This window comes from Stenella coeruleoalba (genome assembly GCF_951394435.1).
Source record: "Stenella coeruleoalba genome assembly, chromosome: 7".
Classification (NCBI taxonomy): Eukaryota; Metazoa; Chordata; class Mammalia; order Artiodactyla; family Delphinidae; genus Stenella; species Stenella coeruleoalba.
Genome location: NC_137153.1, coordinates 71490690 through 71512124, shown reverse-complemented (window position 1 = coordinate 71512124; position 21435 = coordinate 71490690). Strand labels below are relative to the sequence as shown.

Sequence of the window (21435 nt, the reverse complement as noted above, 5' to 3'; positions counted from 1 at the left end):
ACTGTGGAGGTTGGCCCTTGGTGATATGAGCTGCAGTCCCCCCTCCCCCCCCACTATTTGGTATTTCAAGCCAGGAGACTAGCTGAGACTAGCTGGGGACAGGCTGTAGAGGCCAGGAGCCCAAGGACTGGCCCTGGTCACTGTCCTCTGTGGACAGGCGGAGGAGCCTGTGGCTTGTCTGGTCCCCCATCAGCAGACCAGAGCCAAGTGGACCTGATGTGTTCTTCACACTCTTCCAACCTCTGTCCTCATTCCAGTATAACCGTGGGCAGAGCTCAGGTTAAGCTAATGGCCTCAATGATTGAACCATTTCACACTCATGTCTGGTGCTGTGGTCTAGAGATTCCAGTATTACTGTTGGGTATATGATAAGCCAGGTGAGGAATGGGATACACTCTCCATTCAGATATTCTGGTTACTAGAGACTAATCTTATTCTTACCAGTGTTACATGAAATTATCGATAGAATGCACGTTACCCATCAACCCTTTCAGAATGATTTTACTGCTTCTTTGGTTGATGTTGAACACGTTCAGGGCTGTGCTTCCGCCAGGGTGAGGGTTAGTTGTTAGTACGGATTTCCAGGTTGGTGCCAGGTTAGTTAACAGATCAACCAGTCTTATTAGTGCCAAAATTCCCCCCGAGAGAATGGTGTGTGATAGTAGAAGCTTAATCAAAGGTCTTGAAGATCGAAGACACCTGGAAACAGTTTTGCTTTGATCTGGTTAACTTTATGCCTGGGAAGGAAGTTCCATGTCACTGAAAGAACCTAAGGTCTAGAGTCCAAATACCTGCCTGTTACTCATCACCTCTCCAATTTTGAGCAGTTCACTTAATTTCTGTGAGTGTCTGTTTCCTCATTTGTGAAATGGATAAAATAATATTGCCTGCTCAGTTTATCTTGCAGAATCAGTGTGGTGCTCAACTAAGATTTTTTTTTTTTTTCGGTACGCGGGCCTCTCACTGTTGTGGCCTCTCCCATTGCGGAACACAGGCTCCGGATGCACAGGCTCAGCGGCCATGGCGCACGGGCCCAGCCGCTCCGTGGCATGTGGGATCCTCCCAGACCAGGGCACAAACCCGTGTCCCCTGCATCGGCAGGCAGACTCTCAATCACTGCGCCAACAGGGAAGCCCTCAACTAAGATTTTAACGTGAAAATTCTTTGTAAACCATGACGAAGGACAGAAACATGCCATCAAACTCAAGTTTCAGATACTAAAATGAGGAACAGAGGAATGAGTCTGGATATGATCTACCCTACAGCCATAAACTAGGGTTTTTTTTTTTGTTTCTTTCCTTTTTTTTTTTTCACCTCAAAAATCAAGCTACCTGACGTAAGAATTGTGTCTCCGGGTAAGGAGTACATAACCGTCACAGTTCCCCTACCCCAGGCCACACTCCAGCAGCCAGGAATCTCCAAGACACATCTTAACACTCACACATCAGAGTATGAGTAAGCTTTCCCCTTCTTTTCTCGGCCTTGCTTTTCTTTTTGTTTTATTAATTGTACAGACATGTGTCTTTGGTGTTAGCCATCTCTTATCCTTTCTAAAGGGAGTAGGGAGTGTTGGATAACCACACAGATACCCAGGACTGCGAGATGAGGAAGTTACCTTCAGCAAAACAGGTAACACACTGTCTGTATCTTGTTGCCCCTCACAGTTTGGACAGAAGGCACACGATTTAGAGTCCTTGGGCCCTGCGTGTCGGATGAAGAAGCAGGTGCGTCAGCCCAGACCTGGTGGGGGAGGGGAGGGGAGTCCCAAGGACACGGTTCTAATACCTTCATATCGAATGCAGTGGATGGGGAAGGAATTAACAAGCGGGAGCAATGTGCATGGTGCAGAATTCCTCATTAGTGAGTTGGAGCGTGTCAGTGGTTGTCCCATGGCATCCTACCCCAGGAGCTGCTGCCTCGTGGAGCCCCGGCCTCCGCCGGGAGAGGCTGGTGGTCACCTCCCTTATCCCTCTCTCCCTTGTTTTTATCTGAGAGATGGAATTACTGAGTTAGAGGGGAAGAGGAGGAAGAAGCACATCAAAGAATTTTCTGGTGGCTTTTGAATAAGGGGCCTTATTGGCCTAGGGCTGTTAGCTTTGGGTGTGCTGTTTTCATCATGAAGCACCTGGGGTTTGTTTTTCTCTAAAAGACGTAGATAAACTAGAGAGAATCTAGGGGAAGGGCAACAAAAATGATGTATGGCTTGGAGAGAAGGAGAATAACAGTCTATAAATATTTGAAAGGTAATATACAAAGAGGGAGAGAGATTATTTATAGCAACGGAGAGGAGTTTGACAGGGAACAAAAGCTTGCATCTAGGAGCAGGGGAGAATTGAGTAGAACTGAAGAAACAGAGCATATGGTAAGGATGATTAAGCAAAGAAATGTAATTCTCGCATTAGTTTGCGTTGCCAGGAGCTAGTGTGGCAGGAGTAAGGGATGTTTCTCAAACTGAGGATCCACGCACGATTGTGAATAAGATTCTCTAATTCCTGTGTGTGAAGGGAGAGAGCGGGCAGCGCTTTACCCTTTGCCATGTGTGTGTGTAGTTTGTTTAATTCCCAATTCTTTGGCATTGTGTTTTCAGAGGAGGTAATGATTGCAGTACCGCTAGCTCTCATTTACTGAGTGTCTGCCTCATGCCAGGTACTGCCTTCGCTGCTTTGTTATTTATGTTCTCATTTAATCTCTACAACAACTCTGTAAAATAGGAACTACTTTTCCACTTATAAGGAAGCAGGTTTAATAACATGCTTAAGATCACACGTATTTTAAGTGGTGGAGTTGGGATTCCAACCCGAGTCTGTGACTCACAGCCCATGCTCATGTCCTGTATTGGGCTCCATTACTCTGGTCATGATAGTAAGTTGGGACCCACTAGGTAGCCGGGTTACTAAGCTAGGTGAGCAGTTTGTATCCAGTTACAGAGGTAAGTAAAATAGTTGATGTCCAGAGTTCCTCTTTTTTTTCTTTCCTTCAGATATATTTTCTCAGTATCAGTAAGTGCTATGTTATTAATATACTACATTTGGTCCTTCTGTATTTTCAGTTATACCGTAGGCTTTAACCAGCCTCACAGTTATAGAGTGATCTGTTGAATCTCTTGTAAGAAAGAAAATTTGGTAAGTCAGGCATTACGCTTGATCTTAAATGCTGGTTGTAGCGGGGTTTCCTTGGCAGTGTGGTGCACTTCCCTTGGCTTTCTGACTCTGATACTTTATAGCGTCCAGTGTATTGATGATTACTAAAAAACAAAACAAAATACACAGAATTAGCTACTCGGAATCCAGGTGAAGAGCTAGGTGTCTGGGCTCTTCCTATCATTGCAAGAAGACACCAGACTTGGACTGAGAAGACCTGGGTTTACTCGCGACTCCAGCTCCTACCGTGTTCCTCTGAGTGCAGGGCACCTTTCTAAGCCACAGCCGGCTCCTCTTTCTGGGTCTCAGCCTTGTAGAGTTATTATCGGTAGCCGCTGAAAAGTCTATGTAAACTGCGGAATACATGAGATATTACAGTGAAAAGTGAACATCATTTGCATTCGCAGCTCTTTTCTTGGCTGTTTCTCTTGGTTAAAATCTAGGACAGTTGGTAACAGTTAGGACTTTTCAGGAGGTTGACCTTATTCGAAGGGGGCAATCTCAGATTTTTTTGGAGGGTGAAACAGAAAGTGTCAAGTGAGTTTCTGCTAATTCCACAACTGTTGCCTCTCCCTTTTGCCCACGGTGCCATGGAATGGAGACCACACCGAGGTTCCTAGCCAGAGGTGGACAGTATGGGATCCAAAAATGTGGCTCAAGCCACTAGCATTTTTCGTTTGCACTCTTCGCCTCGCCCATCCTAGCCCTTGTTCTCTGCAGCAAGCACCTTCCCTCCGGAGTTGTGTGCCTTCTGAAAATAAAGAGCTTTTTGCTCTCTGTTCTGTTCTCCCAGGAGTGGTCCCTAGTGAATTTCTGTTCCGTGCTGTTCTCCCAGGAGTGGTCCGTGCTGTTCTCCCAGGAGTGGTCCCTAGTGAATTTCTCCCAGGAGTGGTCCCTAGTGAATTTCTGTGCCCAGTGCTGTTCTCCCAGGAGTGGTCCCTAGTGAATTTCTCTCTGGAGTCATCCCTAGATTACTTTCACTGTAAACTGTAATGATTTTACCCTGGTCATATTTCTCCCAAGGTCTCCTATCTCGGTTACTTGTAAGGCTACTCCTCCCCTCTCTTGTTCCCTTTGATCTTTTATAATTGGCTTAAAACTCTCCATATTTAATCTGCGGTGACTTTGTTTCTCCTCCCTATTTTGGTGTTTTCAGTCCCTGAGAGTTTAATAATCTGTTGCTTATTATTTTCTTAGTTTTTCTTAGGGTGTCATATTTCCAGTTGTACCGTTTAATTGTCTTTTCCCCGTGTCTACATATTTGTTTGATTTTAGCTAGTAACGCAAGTCTGCAGGCTGTCTGTATGTTGACTTGCAATAAATAAAGTCCTACACATTCTGGGGCGTTGGTTGGCTTCCTGGTTTCAGACTCAGCTAAACCTGAAGGCACCTCTGTATGGTAATGTCATGAAAAAATGACTCTTCCTACCTTGGAATTAAACAGTTGAGCACCCAGTTAATATAGAATGAATGAATGAATGAATGAATTTGTCGAGTTTTTGAGAGCTTTCCCTCATAAGTTGGCCTCCTAGGACAAATGGCTGTGACTCCTCAACACGTATGAAAGAACAGCTCTGTCACCTGCTCCGTGGTTGACTCTTTGGTGAGTCCTTCCTATGACAGCATCTGCAGTTATCTCTTCAGTAAGCTCAGTTCTTCAGCTCTGAAATCCTTTTAGTCACAGCACTGTAGTCTCTGCTCAGAAGGTCAACTTTACTACCACTTTTGGGCTGGGTCTAGTCCAGAGATGGAAGAGAACCCCCAGGTGAGTCTCCAGGCTCTGCCTATGTTGCTGTTTCCTTTCTGGGTGTGCGGAGTGGGGACAGACAACTTCATCTTAAAACTTGTGCGTTCATGGGAGTATATGCTTTTTTGTTGGTGGTGTTCAGATAATTACTCTTGCTTGATTGTTGATTAAAAAAAAATCTTTATTCTCTGACTTGTCAATCCAGTATTGTTTCTGTGATGGAAGAAACCTTGAGAAGCACGGGTGAGGCTGGTGGTTGATGCAGCCACAGATGATACCCAGTGTTTCCCGCAGAGTTGGCCGGCTCCTTTGTCACAGACAGAGGCCCCGTGTTTTAGAGTTTATGTAGTCCTCCCTCTGTGCCACAGGCTGTACCCACGCAGAGATGTTCCTAGGTTCTGTGTTTACTTGGAGAATTGCCGAACAGTTCTTAATACTGGTGACCTTTCTGTGAAATGGAGTTTCTGAGAGCATGTTAGATTTCCAGAGACCTGATGGACAATATCTTCATGACACAGGCCACTGGATGAGGAAGATAAAGATGCACATGATGCAGCTGTGATTGTAGTTGTAAGAAGCTGGCCACTCCTATAGCTTCTGTCATGCTGTTTCTTAGTCACCATGATAACATTTTGGTTGACAGGCCCAGATTGGCTCTTGGTAATCATTTCTTTCAGTTAAGATACAACTTTCTTTGTAGTTAGGGTGTTGATTGATATGTAGATACAGATATATCTGTGTGTGTGTATGTGTATGTGTGTATATGCATGTGTGTCTACATGTACATGTGTGTATCCCAAGTTGTCAGAGCCTTCAGCACCTTGCACCTGTTGCTTCTGCCACTCTCAAAAGCCACAGGTTTCTTGGGACTTCCCTGGTGGTCCAGTGGGTAAGACTCTGCACTCCCAGTGCAGGGGGCCTGGGTTCGATCCCTGGTCAGGGAACTAGATGCCGCAAGCATGCCACAACTAAGAAGAATTCTGCATGCTGCAACTAAAAGATCCCATATGCTGCAACGAAGATCCCGTGTGCTGCAACTAAGACCCGCCACAGCCAAAATAAATAAATAATCAATCAGTCAATCCATCTATTTTTAAAAAAGCCACAGGTTTCTGGCTCTAGCCCCCGCCAAAAGGAAAGGGCATTGTTGCAGTTGGAGTCTCACTTGGGAGACCTCATTGGCAGCACTTTTTTCACATGCCTAGGCCTTGACTGCACAGAGGCTGGGAATTCGGGTTCTGGCCCTACATTGGGAGGCAGGAATCATCGCAAGTGTGACATTTTTTGCTATGCCTTCCTGTCCCTGTGGTTAGTGACATGTTTGGTGGAGCAGTTAGCTGTGAAGAGAAGACAAAGCTTGGAGGCGATCACCTCACCTGGTATGTAGTGACTTGTGTCCACACTTTGAGAACAGCATGGCAGCAGCTGGCAACGAGGCCACAGTTGCAGAGCTAAACCAGGACCCAGGGTTGGAGCGAGCTGCTTCAAGGATGAGTCAGAAGAGCCACAAGTTAGGGGCTTTGGGACCAAATCACAACTCACAGCCCCTGCCCTGCCTGACATCTCCCAGTGGAAATGTCACCTCCCATCCTGGTCTCTGTCGTTGGAGTCTGAGAACTGTCTTGACCTTGGTGTTTGATTCACCTCCACGCCAGCATATGCATAGTTAGTAGTCATTTATATTCTTCTCCAGGAAATCATCAGTAGGAACAGATGTCTTTTTGTGTGTGTGTGTGTGGTACACGGGCCTTTCACTGTTGTGGCCTCTCCCATTGCTGAGCACAGGCTCCGGACGCGCAGGCTCAGCGGCCATGGCTCACGGGCCCAGCCGCTCCGCGGCATGTGGGATCTTCCCGGATCGGGGCAGGAACCCGTGTCCCCTGCATCGGCAGGCGGACTCTCAACCACTGCGCCACCAGGGAAGCCCAGGAACAGATGTCTTTTAACTTAAGCTGTTCATTGGCCACATTTAAGCAGCTTCCTTTACCCTTAATGACACAGCTTGGTGGTGAAGTGTGAGGTCTCTGACGGGGTTCTGCTGCCAGTTGCACACACATCCTTAGATTTACCACCTGAACTTCTCCAGGTATCAAAACAAGGGATAACATTACTTCCTAGGCCTTCCCTGTTGTCGGATTTGGTGAAAACTGCTAGGTTTGATTCTCTGTCGTTTTCCCTGCCTGACTTTGGTAAAAATGATGATTGAAAGGTTGGACAAGTGATTATTTGTAGAATCGACTTCTTTTCATTTCAGAGGAGCTTTACTCAAAAGGAAGGAAGGCAGAAGGGAAATCAAGATGGCACACGTGAAGGGCGTCACCCATCGAGGAGATTCTGGTGGGCGGTCTTGGGTGCAGTGGTAGGTAGTGACTACACAAAAGTGGGTTGGTGTCATTCCCAGCTTTTTGTGTGTGGACATTATAACGGCTTAGAGGCGCATCTCCCACCCTCACACCTGAGTGGCGCAGCAGAGAAGACAGAAATGCCAGCGGATGGCTAAGCATTTCGGCGATCTGCGTGTATAGCTGGCAATCCCCGGCCCCTCTCCTCTTTCCCTGCTAATGTTGAAAAGTGAGGTGAATGTAGGGGGGCACTTTGGGCTATGTCACCAAATGTCAGTTCTAGAATTAGTATTTCCAATGCACCTGGAATCCCGAAATCTCATCTTAATAACTGATTTGAACACAGTTCCTCTCCCCACTCAAAAAACACTAAAAGTGGGAGCATATATATTGAATTCAAAAGTTTTAAATTTTTGTAAGTTTTACCCTTTCTCTCTCTTCCCTCTCCTATCTCCACCTTCTCCCAGTAGCAGTCTTTAAAAAGCATGATATAGTTAAACGGCCAAATCCAAGAAAAGGGAGGATAAAGGGCTCCAGATAATTCCCAGTTTGGGTTATCAGCCCTCACATAATGGAGAGTTGATTGTGCTTTATTTTCTTGTTATTTGAGGGGAGGGAAAACTCCATAGAGATGGGAAAGGTACATCTGGAGGAGATCTGAAATACTCCCGATTCGAGATAAGTTTGCCTGTAAAATGTCGGCTTTGGAATATACCATGCAAAGTACTAAAGGTCAGTAAAGCTTCCTTCACAAATTTAGTAAGAGGGAGCAGTTGGCTGTAACAGTGTGCAGCCCTGGAGGTCATAGACCAAGCTAGGAGAAATAATTATGCATGGTAATGGGCAATTACAGATAATGGCCTTTTGGGGGTGGCAGAAAATACATAGCCCCACAGTCTTGCCTGGAATGAACACTGAAGAGCACATTAACTTTATAGCGAGCTAAAAGTTCAGCCCTGGAACTGCAGCACTCCCGCCGCCCCCCTCCCCAAATAAATAAAATCCCCGTCTCACTTAAGGGAAGCACTGTAGCAGCTCACTTATCAACAGCAGAATTGAATACACGAGGAGGCGGGGATTTGCGGTCGGAAAGGAAGGTCAGTTCTTCTCCACCTGCTGGCTTTGTCTCACAAGTAGAGATGGCTCGGGGCTCAAGGCAGGTACGCGAGTGAAGGGGTTGTTTGCTTTCCTGGCGCCAGGTTTGTGTTTGACGTTTAAAATAGCCTGTCATGATTGCCTTGTGGGAGAAACAGATTGTTCCCGCATTTCCTGATTATGACTTTGGGGAGTGATATCACACCGACTGCATTCAAGGCTACTGTCTGACCTCAGAGAAGGCCAGGAGTGGAGGATTCCGCTCCTTTCCAAGTTCAGTTGTACTCAGGAAGCCCTGCCAGGTGCAGCCCAGGCCTCCTGCGGTCCCTCAAAGATGAGCATTGAGAGCAAGGATACCTTTTTTGGGCAGATAATTTGGTGGCTCTCTTGCTCGATGGCAGAGAATGCCCTCACTGTGTTGTGACTGTGATAACAACAACGGCTAACCTTTATCGAACACTGACCCTGTCAGAGCGTTTTTCGCCCTCTGTGGTGTAAGTAGCAGTATTAACCCCATGTTATATATAGACTCTCGGGCAACGGAGACTTAAGTATTAACGGATCCAAGGTCCCAGGGCTGTGGATTCCAGATCTGATCAAGAATTTGACCTGGGAGCCTGGGTTGGTGCTCTCAACCCAAGGCTCTGCTGCCTGGCTGCATTGTGTAGTGGTGAATGCCTGTTTTACTGAAAGAAATGTCCCTGGCTTAGGGGTGAAGCAAGAGGCGTCCGGTTGGGCCTTTCCTGCTGACTGCTAACTAAGCAGCTCAGTGTGCCAGCTCAGGATGAGACACTGCCACCAATTGCTCTGAAATCCGTCCTCCTGGAAAGAGAAGAGCCTGCGATACGGAGGTTCTCAAATTTCTTACACTCTTAAAAAAATTCTTGAGGACCTCAAAGAGCTTTTGTTTACGTGAATTACATCTATCAGTATTTATTGAATTAGAAACTAAAACTGAGAAATTAAGAATACATTTGTTAATTCCTTGAAAATAATAAATCTATTATTTGTTAACCTAAGTAACATATTTTAATGAAAAATAACTACATTTTCCAAAACAAATTAGTGAGGGAGGGTGGAATTGTTTCATATTTTTACAAATATCTTTTATATGTCTGCCTTATTAATAGAACACAGCTGAGTTCCCATGTGTACTTCATTCAGTCTTTTTTTTTTTTTTTTTTTTTTTTTTTGCGGTACGCGGGCCTCTCACTGTTGTGGCCTCTCCCGTTGCGGAGCACAGGCTCCGGACGCGCAGGCTCAGCGGCCATGGCTCACGGGCCCAGCCGCTCCGCGGCATGTGGGATCTTCCCGGACCGGGGCACGAACCCGCGTTCCTTGCATCGGCAGGCAGACTCTCAACCACTGGACCACCAGGGAAGTCCCCAATCTGTTGTTTTGACTGAAATACATGAAGACAGTTCAGCTTCACATAGATAAATAGTTGGAAAAGGAAGATAAATGCTTGAAGAGTCTTTTGAGATCACTGTGACTATTCTTTGATACTAGACCAAAACTTGACAAGTGATAATTTCTTAAAGATTAGTTGCAGTGTGGATCTGAAGCCATGCTAATGAGGTTTTTGTACTCAGTTAAATTAAAATCCATCTTGCACTTTAAGTGGATCTGTCAACCATTCATTATTTTGTAATGTCATGCATTGGTCATTTGGAAAATATTTGTTCACTGAATTGTGCAGATCTTCCAAATGTTGACATTTCATTAGGAAATATCAAGAGAATCCCACTCATTAATATCACTGATGATTTTGTCAGAATGTTCTTTAAGTTTGGAAAGCTGTCAAGCACATGATTTTCCAAAATTCTGGTTTTTACTCTAAAGCTGAACGTTTTGGCAGTAAATACTTCCAGTTGTTTTCCTTGAAGTGATAGGCTCACTTTTTTCATTTTAAAGAAAATGTCTGCCAAATACCCAAGCCTCAGTGACTGTAGTTTGTTATCATTCTTTCAAGTAAATGGTGTTCCATTTAAACAAAAAAAAAAAAGCAGTGAGCCTGGCTCTTCATTCAAACATTTACACAAGCGCCTCCTCCAAGGAAAACCTCAGCACAAAGCAGCAGAAGTGCTTTGTGAGTCCTTCCCACTTGGTCACCATGATAATAAGATGCAGTCAAAGGTAGAGATTTAATCCATTTTTTTTCCTGCTTCATCAAGGGCATCTTAAGCAAAATTGACGTAAAAATTTAAAACTGTTTCACTTCATAGCAGTAGGGAATACAGTGACTCTCAGTACAGTTTGCTGGGACTGCCTTGATTCCTGCTAAGAAACCACGTTTTCCCCACCATTGCCTCTGCATCATCAGTGCAACCGTCAACACAGAGAGAAAGGCCAATAGCAGCTTTACGTTATTGTGGAAATACTTTTGACCACATGGACCCTCGAAAAGGCGGTGGGCAGGGGGCCTCAATCACATTTTCGGAGCTGCTGCTGTAGGGTATGAGAGTGGGAGTTCCTGGTGCTGAAACACAACCTCTGGTGGGTTTAAAGCAGTTGTCACCCTGCTGGTGGAGTCACCCTGGAGGCTCTGAAGCTTTCTGATGCCTGGGTCCCCACAGCCAGAGGCTCTAATGTAAAGGGTCTGGGGGGTGGCCTGGTCCTGAGGGATTTTACCCTCCACGCTACCCCGTGCAGCCCAGGGTGAGAGCTGCTGTTTTAGAGGCAGGTTCTGTTCCTGGGGGACCCAGTCCTTCTCAGCAGTTGGTTAAGGTACTGTTCTTGATGACTTGAAACATTTTATAGGACAAATACCCAACTGAAAACCAGGGGTATTAAATTGATTGGGGTATATAATCTTGGCTTGAACAAAAGCCATGTGAAATAATACCAGACATAATGTGGCTTTTTATCTCTTCACATTTAATTAAGGGTCTAGTCCTTCTCTTCAGATCACCACTGGGGACCTGCAGAAGCAGAGACAAACGTCAACAATCTTATTTTTATTTTATTTATTTATTTATTTATTTATTTTTAACATCTTTATTGGAGTATAATTGCTTTACAATGGTGTGTTAGTTTCTGCTTTATAACACAGTGAATCAGTTGTATATATACACATATATACCCGTATCGCCTCCCTCTTGCGTTTCCCTCCCTCCCACCCTTCCTATCCCACCCCCCTAGGTGGTCACAAAGCAACAAGCTGATCTCCCTGTGCTATGCGGCTGCTTCCCACTAGCTATCTGTTTTACATTTGGTAGTGTATATATGTCCACGCCACTCTCTCACTTCGTCCCAGCTTACTCTTCCCCCTCCCCGTGTCCTCAAGTCCATTCTCTACGTGTCTGCATCTTTATTCCTGTCCTGCCCTTAGGTTCTTCACAACAATTTTTTTTTTTTTTTTAGATTCCATATATATGTGTTAGCACTTACTTCACTCTGTATGACAGGCTCTAGGTCCATCCACCTCACTACACATAACTCAATTTCATTTCTTTTTATGGCTGAGTAATACATTGTATATATGTGCCACATCTTCTTTATCCATTCATCTGTCGATGGGCACTTAGGTTGCTTCCATGTCCTGGCTATTGGAAATAGAGCTGCAGTGAACATTGTGGTACATGACTCTTTTTGAATTATGGTTTTCTCAGGGTATATGCCCAGTAGTGGAATTGCTGGGTCGTATGGTAGTTCTATTTTTAGTTTTTTAAGGAACCTCCATACTGTTCTCCATAGTGGCTGTATCAATTTACATTCCCACCAACAGTGCAAGAGGGTTCCTTTTTCTCCACACCCTCTCCAGCATTTATTGTTTGTAGATTTTTTAAAAAAAATTTTTAACAGGTTTATTGGAGTATAATTTCTTTACAATGTGTTTGTAGATGTTTTGATGATGGCCATTCGAACTGGTGTGAGATGATATCTCATTGTAGTTTTGATTTGCATTTCTCTAATGATTAATGATGTTGAGCATTCTTTCATGTGTTTGTTGGCAATCTGTATACCTTCTTTGCAGAAATGTCTATTTAGGTCTTCTGCCCATTTTTGGATTGGGTTTTTTTTTGATATTAAGCTGAATGAGCTGCTTGTAACTTTTGGAGATTAATCCTTTGTCAGTTGCTTCATTTGCAAACATTTTCTCCCATTCTGAGGGTTGTCTTTTCGTCTTGCTTATGGTTTCCTTTGCTGTGCTAAAGCTGTTAAGTTTCATTAGGTCCCATTTGTTTATTTTTGTTTTTATTTCCATTTTTCTAGGAGATGGGTCAAAAAGGATCTTGCTGTGATTTATGTCATAGAGTGTTCTATGTTTTCTTCTAAGAGTTTGTTAGTGTCTGGCCTTACATTTGGGTCTCTTTAATCCATTTGGATTTATTTTTGTGTATGGTGTTAGGGAGTGTTTTAATTTCATTCTTTTACATGTAGCTGTCCAGTTTTCCCAGCACCACTTATTGAAGAGGCTGTCTTTTCTCCACTGTATATTCCTGCCACCTTTATCAAAGATAAGGTGACCATATGTGCGTGGGTTTATTCTGGGATTCCTATCCTGTTCCATTGATCTATCTTTCTGTTTTTGTGCCAGTACCATACTGTCTTTGATTACTGTAGCTTTGTAGTATAGTCTGAAGTCAGGGAGCCTGATTCCTCCACCTCCGTTTTTCTTTTTCAATATTGCTTTGGCTATTCGGGGTCTTTTGTGTTTCCATACAAACTGTGAAATTTTTTGTTCTATTTCTGTGAAAAATGCCATTGGTAGTTTGATAGGGATTACATTGAATCTGTAGATTGCTTTGGGTAGTATAGTCATTTTCACAATGTTGATTCTTCCAATCCAAGAATATGGTATTATCTCTCCATCTATTTGTATCATCTTTAATTTCTTTCATCAGTGTCTTATAGTTTTCTGCATACAGGTCTTTTGTCTCCTTAGGTAGGTTTATTCCTAGATATTTTATTCTTTTTGTTACAATGGTAAATGGGAATGTTATCTTAATTTCACTTTCAGATTTTTCATCATTAGTGTATAGGAATGCAAGAGATTTCTGTGCATTAATTTTGTATCCTGCTACTTTACCAAATTCGTTGATTAGCTTTAGTAGTTTTCTGTAGCATCTTTAGGATTCTCTAGGTATAGTATCATATCATCTGCCAAGAGTGACAGCTTTACTTCTTCTTTTCCGATTTGGATTCCTTTTATTTCTTTTTCTTCTCTGATTGCTGTGGCTAAAACTTCCAAAAGTATGTTGAATAATAGTGGTGAGAGTGGGCAACCTTGTCTTGTTCCTGATCTTAGTGGAAATGGTTTCAGTTTTTCACCATTGAGGACGATGTTCACTGTGGGTTTGTCGTATATGACCTGTATTATGTTGAGGAACGTTCCCTCTATGCCTACTTTCTGGAGGGTTTTTATCATAAATGGGTGTTGAATTTTTTCAAAAGCTTTCTCTGCATCTATTGAGATGATCATATGGTTTTTCTCCTTCAATTTGTTAATATGGTTTATCACATTGATTTGCGTATATTGAAGAATCCTTGCATTCCTGGGCCAAAGCCTACTTGTTCATGGTGTATGATCCTTTTAATGTACTATAGGATTCTGTTTGCTAGTATTTTGTGAAGGATTTTTGCATCTATGTTCATCAGTGATATTGGCCTGTAGTTTTTTTGTGACATCTTTGTCTGGTTTTGGTATCAGGGTGATGGTGGCCTCATAGAATGAGTTTGGGAGTGTTCCTCCCTCTGCTATATTTTGAAAGAGTTTGAGAAGGATACATGTTAGCACTTCTCTAAATGTTCGATAGAGTTTGCCTGTGAAGCCATCTGGTCCTGGGCTTTTGTTTGTTGGAAGATTTTTAATCACAGTTTCAATTTCAGTGCTTGTGATTGGTCCGTTCATATTTTCTATTTCTTCCTGGTTCAGTCTCGGAAGGTTGTGCATTTTCAAGGATTTGTCCATTTCTTCCAGGTTGTCCATTTTATTGGCATATAGTTGGTTGTAGTACTCTCTCATGATCCTTTGTATTTCTGCAGTGTCAGTTGTTACTTCTCCTTTTTCATTTCTAATTCTATTGATTTGAGTCTTCTCCCGTTTTTTCTTGATGAGTCTGGCTAATGGTTTATCAATTTTGTTTATCTTCTCAAAGAACCAGCTTTTAGTTTTATTGATCTTAGCTATTGTTTCCTTCATTTCTTTTTGATTTTTTTTCTGATTTGATCTTTATGATTTCTTTCCTTCTGCTAACTTTGGGGGGTTTTTTTGTTCTTCTTTCTCTAATTGCTTTAGGTATAAGGTTAGGTTGTTTATTTGAGATGTTTCTTGTTTCTTGAGGTAGGATTATATTGCTATTTACTTCCCTCTTAGAACTGCTTTTGCTGCATCCCATAGGTTTTGGGTTGTCATGTTTTCATTGTCATTTGTTTCTAGGTATTTTTTGATTTCCTCTTAGATTTCTTCGGTGATCTCTTGGTTATTTAGTATTGTATTGTTTAACCTCCATGTGTTTGTATTTTTTACAGAATTTTTCCTGTAATTGATATCTAGTCTCATAGCGTTGTGGTCGGAAAAGATATTTGATACGATTTCAGTTTTCTTAAATTTACCAAGGCTTGATTTGTGACCCACATATGATCTATCTTGGAGAATATTCCGTGAGCACTTGAGAAGAATGTGTATTCTGTTGTTTTTGGATGGAATGTCCTGTATATATCAATTAAGTCCATCTTGTTTAATGTATCATTTAAAGCTTGTGTTTCCTTATTTATTTTCATTTTGGATGATCTGTCCATTGGTGAAAGTGGGGTGTTAAAGTCCCCTACTGTGATTGTGTTACTGTCGATTTCCCCTTTTATGGCTGTTGGTATTTGCCTTATGTATTGAGGTGCTCCTATGTTGGGTGTGTAAATATGTACAATTGTTGTATCTTCTTCTTGGATTGATCCCTTGATCATTAAGTAGTGTCCTTCTTTGTCTCTTGTAATAGTCTTTGTTTTAAAGTCTATTTTGTCTGATATGAGAATTGCCACTCCAGCTTTGGTTTTTTTTTTTTTTTTGCAGTATGCGGGCCTCTCACTGCTGTGGCCTCTCCCGTTGTGGAGCACAGGCTCCGGACGCGCAGGCTCAGCGGCCATGGCTCACGGGCCCAGCCGCTCCGCGGCATGTGGGATCTTCCCGGACCGGGGCACGAACCCATGTGCCCTGCATCGGCAGGTGGACTCTCAACCACTGCGCCACCAGGGAAGCCCCCAGCTTTGTTTTGATTTCCATTTGCATGGACTATCTTTTTCCATCCTCTCACTTTCAGTTTGTATGTGTCCCTAGGTCTGAAGTGGGTCTCTTGTAGACAGCATATATATGGGTCTTCTTTTTGTATCCATTCACCCAGTCTGTGTCTTTTGGTTGGAGCATTTAATCCATTTCCATTTAAGGTAGTTATTGATATGTATGTTCCTATTACCATTTTCTTAATTGTTTTGGGTTTGTTATTGTAGGTCTTTTCCTTCTCTTGTGTTTCCTGCCTAGAGAAGTTCCTTTAGCATTTGTTATAAAGCTGGTTTGGTTGTGCTGAACTCTCTCAGCTTTTGCTTGTCTGTAAAGGTTTTAATTTCTCCGTCAAATCTGAATGAGATCCTTTCTGAGTAGAGTAATCTTGGTTGCAGGTTTTGCTCCATCATCACTTTAAATATGTCCTGCCACTCCCTTCTGGCTTGCAGAGTTTCTGCTGAAAGATCAGCTGTTAACCATATGGGCATTCCCTTGTGTGTTATTTGTTGTTTTCCCTTGCTGCTTTTAATAGTTTTTCTTTGTATTTAATTTTTGATAGTTCGATAAGTATGTGTCTTGGCATGTTTCTCCTTGGATTTATCCTGTATGGGACTCTCTGTGCTTGCTGGACTTGAATAACTATTTCCTTTCACATATTAGGGAAGTTTTCAACTATAATCTCTTCAAATATTTTATCAGTCCCTTTCTTTTTCTCTTCTTCTTCTGGGACCCCTATAATTCGAATGTTGGTGCATTTAATGTTGTCCCAGAGGTCTCTGAGATTGTCCTCAATTCTTTTTCATTCTTTTTTCTTTATTCTGCTCTGCAGTAGTTATTTCCACTATTTTTTCTTCCAGGGCACTTATATGTTCTTCTGCTTCAGTTATTGTGCTATTGATCCCTTCCAGAGAGTTTTTAGTTTCATTTATTGTGTTGTTCATCAGTGTTTGTTTGCTCTTTAGTTCTTCTAGGTCCTTGTTAAACGTTTCTTGTATTTTCTCCATTCTATTTCCAAGATTTTGGATCATCTTTACTATCATTATTCTGAATTCTTTTTCAGGTAGACTGCCTATTTCCTCTTTATTTGTTAGGTCTGGTGGGTTTTTATCTTGCTCCTTCATCTGCTGTGTGTTGTTCTGTCTTCTAATTTTGCTTAACTTGCTGTGTTTGGGGTCTCCTTTTTGCAGGCTGCAAGTTCGTAGTTCCCATTGTTTTTGGTGTCTGCCTCCAGTGGGTAAGTTTGGTTCAGTGGGTTGTGTAGGCTTTCTGGTGGAGGGGACTTGTGCCTGTGTTCTGGTGGATGAGGGTGGATCTTGTTTTTCTGGTGGACAGGACTGCATCTGGTGGTGTGTTTTGGGGTGTCTATGGCCTTATTATGATTTTATGCAGCCTCTTTGCTAATGGGTGGGTTTGTGTTCCTGTCTTGCTAGTTGTTTGGCGTGGGGTGTCCAGCACTGTAGCTTGCTGGTCGCTGAGTGGAGCTGGGTCTTGGCATTGAGCTGGGGATCTCTGGGAGATTATCACCGTTTAATATTATGTGGAGCTGGGAGGTCTCTTGTGGACCAGTGTCTTGAACTTGGCTCTCCTACCTCAGAGGCATAGCCCTGACGCCTGGCTGGAGAACCAAGAGCCTGTCATCCACACGGCTCAGAATAAAAGGGAGAAGAGAAGGAAAGAAAGAAAGAAGATAAAATAAAATAAAATAAAATAATTAAAATAAAAAATAATTATTAAAAATTTTTTTGTAAAGTAATAAAAAAAGAAAGAAGAGAGCAACCAAACCAAAAAACAAATCCACCAATGATAACAAGTGCTAAGAACTGTACTAAAACAAAAACAGACAGAACCCTAGGACAAATGGTAAATGCAAAGCAATACAGACAAAATCACACACAGAATCATACACATACACACTCACAAAAAGAGAAAAAGGGAAAAATATCTATATATCGTTGCTCCCAAAGTCCGTCACCTCAATTTGGGATGATTGGTTGTCTATTCATGTATTCCACAGATGCAGGGTACATCAAGTTGACTGTGGAGGTTTAATCCGCTGCTCCTGAGGCCGCCCGGAGAATTTTTCTTGTTTGTTTGCACAGCTCCTGGGGTTCAGCTTTGGATTTGGCCCTGCCTCTGTGTGTAGGTCGCGGGACGGCATCTGTTCTTTGCTCAGACAGGACAGGGTTAAAGGAGCCGCTGATTCGGGGGCTCTGGCTCACTCAGGCCGGGGGGAGGGAGGGGTATGGATGCAGGGCGAGCCTGTGGTGGCAGAGGCCAGCGGGACGTTGCACCAGCCTGAGGCGCGCCATGCGTTCTCCCGGGGAAGTTGTCCCTGGATCCCGGGACCCTGGCAGTGGCGGGCTGCACAGGCTCTCTGGAAGGGGGGTGTGGATAGTGACCTGTGCTCGCACACAGGCTTCTTGGTGGCGGCAGCAGCGGCCTTAGCATCTCATGTCTGTCTCTGGGGTCCGCACTTTTAGCCGCGGCTCGCGCCCGTTTCTGGAGCTCCTTTAAGCAGCGCTCTTAATCCTCTCTCCTCGCGCACCAGGAAACAAAGAGGGAAGAAAAAGTCTCTTCCCTCTTCGGCAGGTCCAGACTTTTTCTGGGACTCCCTCCCGGCTAGCTGTGGCTCACTAACCCCCCGCAGGCTGTGTTCACGCAGCCAACCCCAGTCTTCTCCCTGGGATCCGACCTCCGAAGCCCGAGCCTCAGCTTCCAGCCCCGCCCGCCCTAGCGGGTGAGCAGACAAGCCTCTCAGGCTGGTGAGTGCCGGTCGGCCCTGATCCTCTGTGCGGGAATCTCCCTGCTTTGTCCTCCGCACCCGTTGCTGTGCTCTCCTCCGCGGCTCCGAAGCCTCCCCCCTCCGCCCCCCGCAGTCTCTGCCCGCGAAGGGGCTTCCTAGTATGTGGAAACTTTTCCTCCTTCACAGCTCCCTCCCACTGGTGCAGGTCCCGTCCCTATTCTTTGTCTCTGTTTTTTCTTTTGCCCTACCCAGGTACGTGGGGAGTTTCCTGCCTTTTGAGAGGTCTGAGGTCTTCTGTCAGCGTTCAGTAGGTGTTCTGTAGGAGTTGTTCCACATGTAGATGTATTTCTGATGTATTTCTTGGGAGGAAGGTGATCTCCACGTCTTACTCTTCTGCCATCTTGAAGACGTATCTTCTACAATCTTATTTTTAAAAGAAAGTTATAAAAGCAGAGTCTAAGTCCCAAATCTAAAGGGGGCTGGCCTTGAGCAAACTTAAAATCTAACACCCCTCTGTTCAGCACCCTTCCTGCCAAGAAAAAGACCGTGATAAAGGAAGCCCCTACCTTTTAAGTTGTTGTAATACAGTTCAGACCAGACTTCTTTTTTTTATGTTTTATTGGAGTATAGTTGATTTACAAAGTTGTGTTACTTTCTGCTGTACAGCACAGTGAACAGAGCAGAGCTTTTCTGTGGAGACCTAAGTATGTGGACACAGTCTATCAAAAATGCTCCTAAAGTAAAATTTTCTCAGTGTGAAAAATACGAAGAAGATTGGAGAAGGGATTCCCCGTAAGATCTCTTAGAATAGAACACTGGGTGGAGAGGAAACTCATTGGGCATCTCGTCTCTTCTTCCCTCATCCACTCCCAGCAGGAGCTCTGCCGCTGGCCTGTGTGGCCCTGCCCACCCCTCCGGTGTGCCAGGCAGTGTGGACAGAGCCTCAGAGTGACTCTGGCATCTTGCCAATGACAGGAAATTCTGAACTGGCCTGCAGAGAGAAAACCTCTTTCTTGGCCACGAGATCAGCCTTCATGGCCATGAGACATTTTCTGGTAGAGTCAGAGATGTGGCATTTTCTCCATATCTGGCAAACCCTTTCCCTCCCGGGTGTCGGGGGAATCCTGCGGCACACAGTGGGGGAGGCAGGGAACTGGGAGCAGAAACTGTTTCCAGGAACAATGGCAGGTGCCACGTGTGTGAGGTGGGGGCTGCCGGGATGCCATCAGCTGCTCCCAGGGACCGCACAGCGAAGCCTGCGCTTTACGTGGCAATCTTCAGATCCAGTTAAAACCTTTCCTTGGAGGAGAGTCTACACTCCATAAGTACTGTGCCAGCAGCACCCTCATTCTCATCCCGTTGGGACCCTGAGCTCCTTCTCTGCTCTGCAGGCTGCTCTGACTTCCCAGAAACTTTTTTGGTGCTGTGTCTCCTTTCGTTGCTTGGAATTCCTTTCTCTCTCCTTCGCTCTCTCCTCCTTTGTTTAAAAGCCTTCTACCAGGAAAACCTTCTCTGATCCCTTAAATTCTCCCTTGCTCATCAACACAGAGAGGAAGCTCCTTGAGGGCAGGGTTAGGCTTTTGCTTATATTCTGGGCATTCCCTGCCCAGCACTTTGGGAGCTGCTGCACACAATAGATGTGCTTGTTACTCACTGAGCTTCTCAGTGGCCGCAGGGCAGCATGTTTCAAATCTCGGCAGCTCCCTTGGGAGGCCTGAATTGTTTCATTTTCTCCATCAGTCCTCCATATCTCTTGCTTGTTTTCTTTGATCTGGTCATCTCTCTTTCTGTCTCTCTCCCTCCCCCCCCCCTTTTGGTCTCCCCCAGATCCCTTTGCATCCCACACTGACTTTCACACACCTTTGAAACAAGCCTCTCTGAGTTTTAAAGGCCAACCTCAGGTTCACTTTGTTATGCAAAGCCTTCGCCCTACAAAGAAAAGTGACATTGACGCATTCCTCCACGACCAAATTACATTAAAAAAAATATTCCTTGGGAAAGAAGAGAAATGGGCTGTAACGTATTCCCGCCTTGTGGTTGAGAGTGGAGAGTGATGTTAATGAGCCAGCATCTGCAGAACTTGTACTTTGAAGGCTGGACTTAATTTCGCCCTCCTGGCCACACAATTTTTGTGTTTTCCCATAGCCTTAGTCAGTCTCTCCTTCTGTGTGTGTGTTTCAGAATCCCCCCTTACTGCTGGGCCTTGCAGCATCAAGGAGAACGTCTTTGTCCCCCAAAGTGCGGCAGGTTGCCTCGCACACACAGGCGCTCAGTAAGTTTAGTGCTCTGAGCGTGAGTTGTTTCTCCGGAATCAGGGGAAGGTGGCAACTGTGATGATGCCCCTCGTCCACCATCACGGTCGACACTTAGTGGTGTGAACAGTAGGCACACTGTCGCCTCAGTCATCAGGCCTCTCCTGCGCTAGCTCTGTTTTAGCTCGGAAAACCCACCCAATCCGTTGGTCAGGATGGTGAGCTTTTCTTCTCGGAGTTGGACGAATGCTCCGAGGGGCCAGGCATCAGCTCACAGACCGACTTTTCTCCCCATGTATCAACGTCTCCCTTTGGGTTCTTTCCCTTGTAGGGGAAGAGTCCTGAGGCTGATTTCTCAGTTTTCCCTAAATCTAGGAAATGTCAGGAGCTGATTAGTCTGGACATAGGGTTGCCCTGCGGTGAAGACTGCTTAAAAACAGGGAGCTGAGGAAGCCACCTTGTTCCAACTTGTTCCAGCGAGCGGCACCCCACTGTCTCCTCCAGATTCCATGACATGTCATCAAACAACATTGTCTTTTCTTAAGACCTTAATTTTCCTTAAAAAAAAAAAAAAAAGAATGGAGACAGTGACTTGTACTTTTGCTGTACCTTCCTACCACTCAGCACAACATGTTAGTAGATGGCGGGTAATTTTGAGATCTTGGTTAACATTCTGCCTGGTTAACACTTAAAACTAGAAGCTAAGTAGGACAGGCACCACGCAAGGGATGGGGTTATGAAGAAAAATAAAACCCGGTACACATAAATCTACCACTTACTTGAGATGGCTGTGAATCATAAATTTTGGTTTCCTATGTGATCTTTCATATAGAAAACTGGGGGGTTTGGTTTTGTTGTTGAAAAGGGAGTATGGCTTCAGGTTTGCACATAAAGGAC

At 44.3% G+C, this 21435-nt stretch overlaps 1 protein-coding gene across 6 annotated transcripts in view; it reads left to right on the top strand.

Moving 5' to 3' along the window:
* The window catches only part of DMRT1 (doublesex and mab-3 related transcription factor 1), a 111234-nt gene that overhangs the window by 21845 nt on the left and 67954 nt on the right, over positions 1-21435 (top strand). For 3 of the 6 annotated variants that reach the window (XM_079926666.1, XM_079926664.1, XM_079926665.1), the window contains one exon: positions 1665-1724. The exons of the other annotated variants lie outside the window; for them this stretch is intronic. In XM_079926666.1, the coding sequence (XP_079782792.1) occupies positions 1665-1724 (60 nt within the window). The remainder of the gene's footprint in view (positions 1-1664; positions 1725-21435) is intronic. 6 annotated transcript variants of the gene reach the window in all.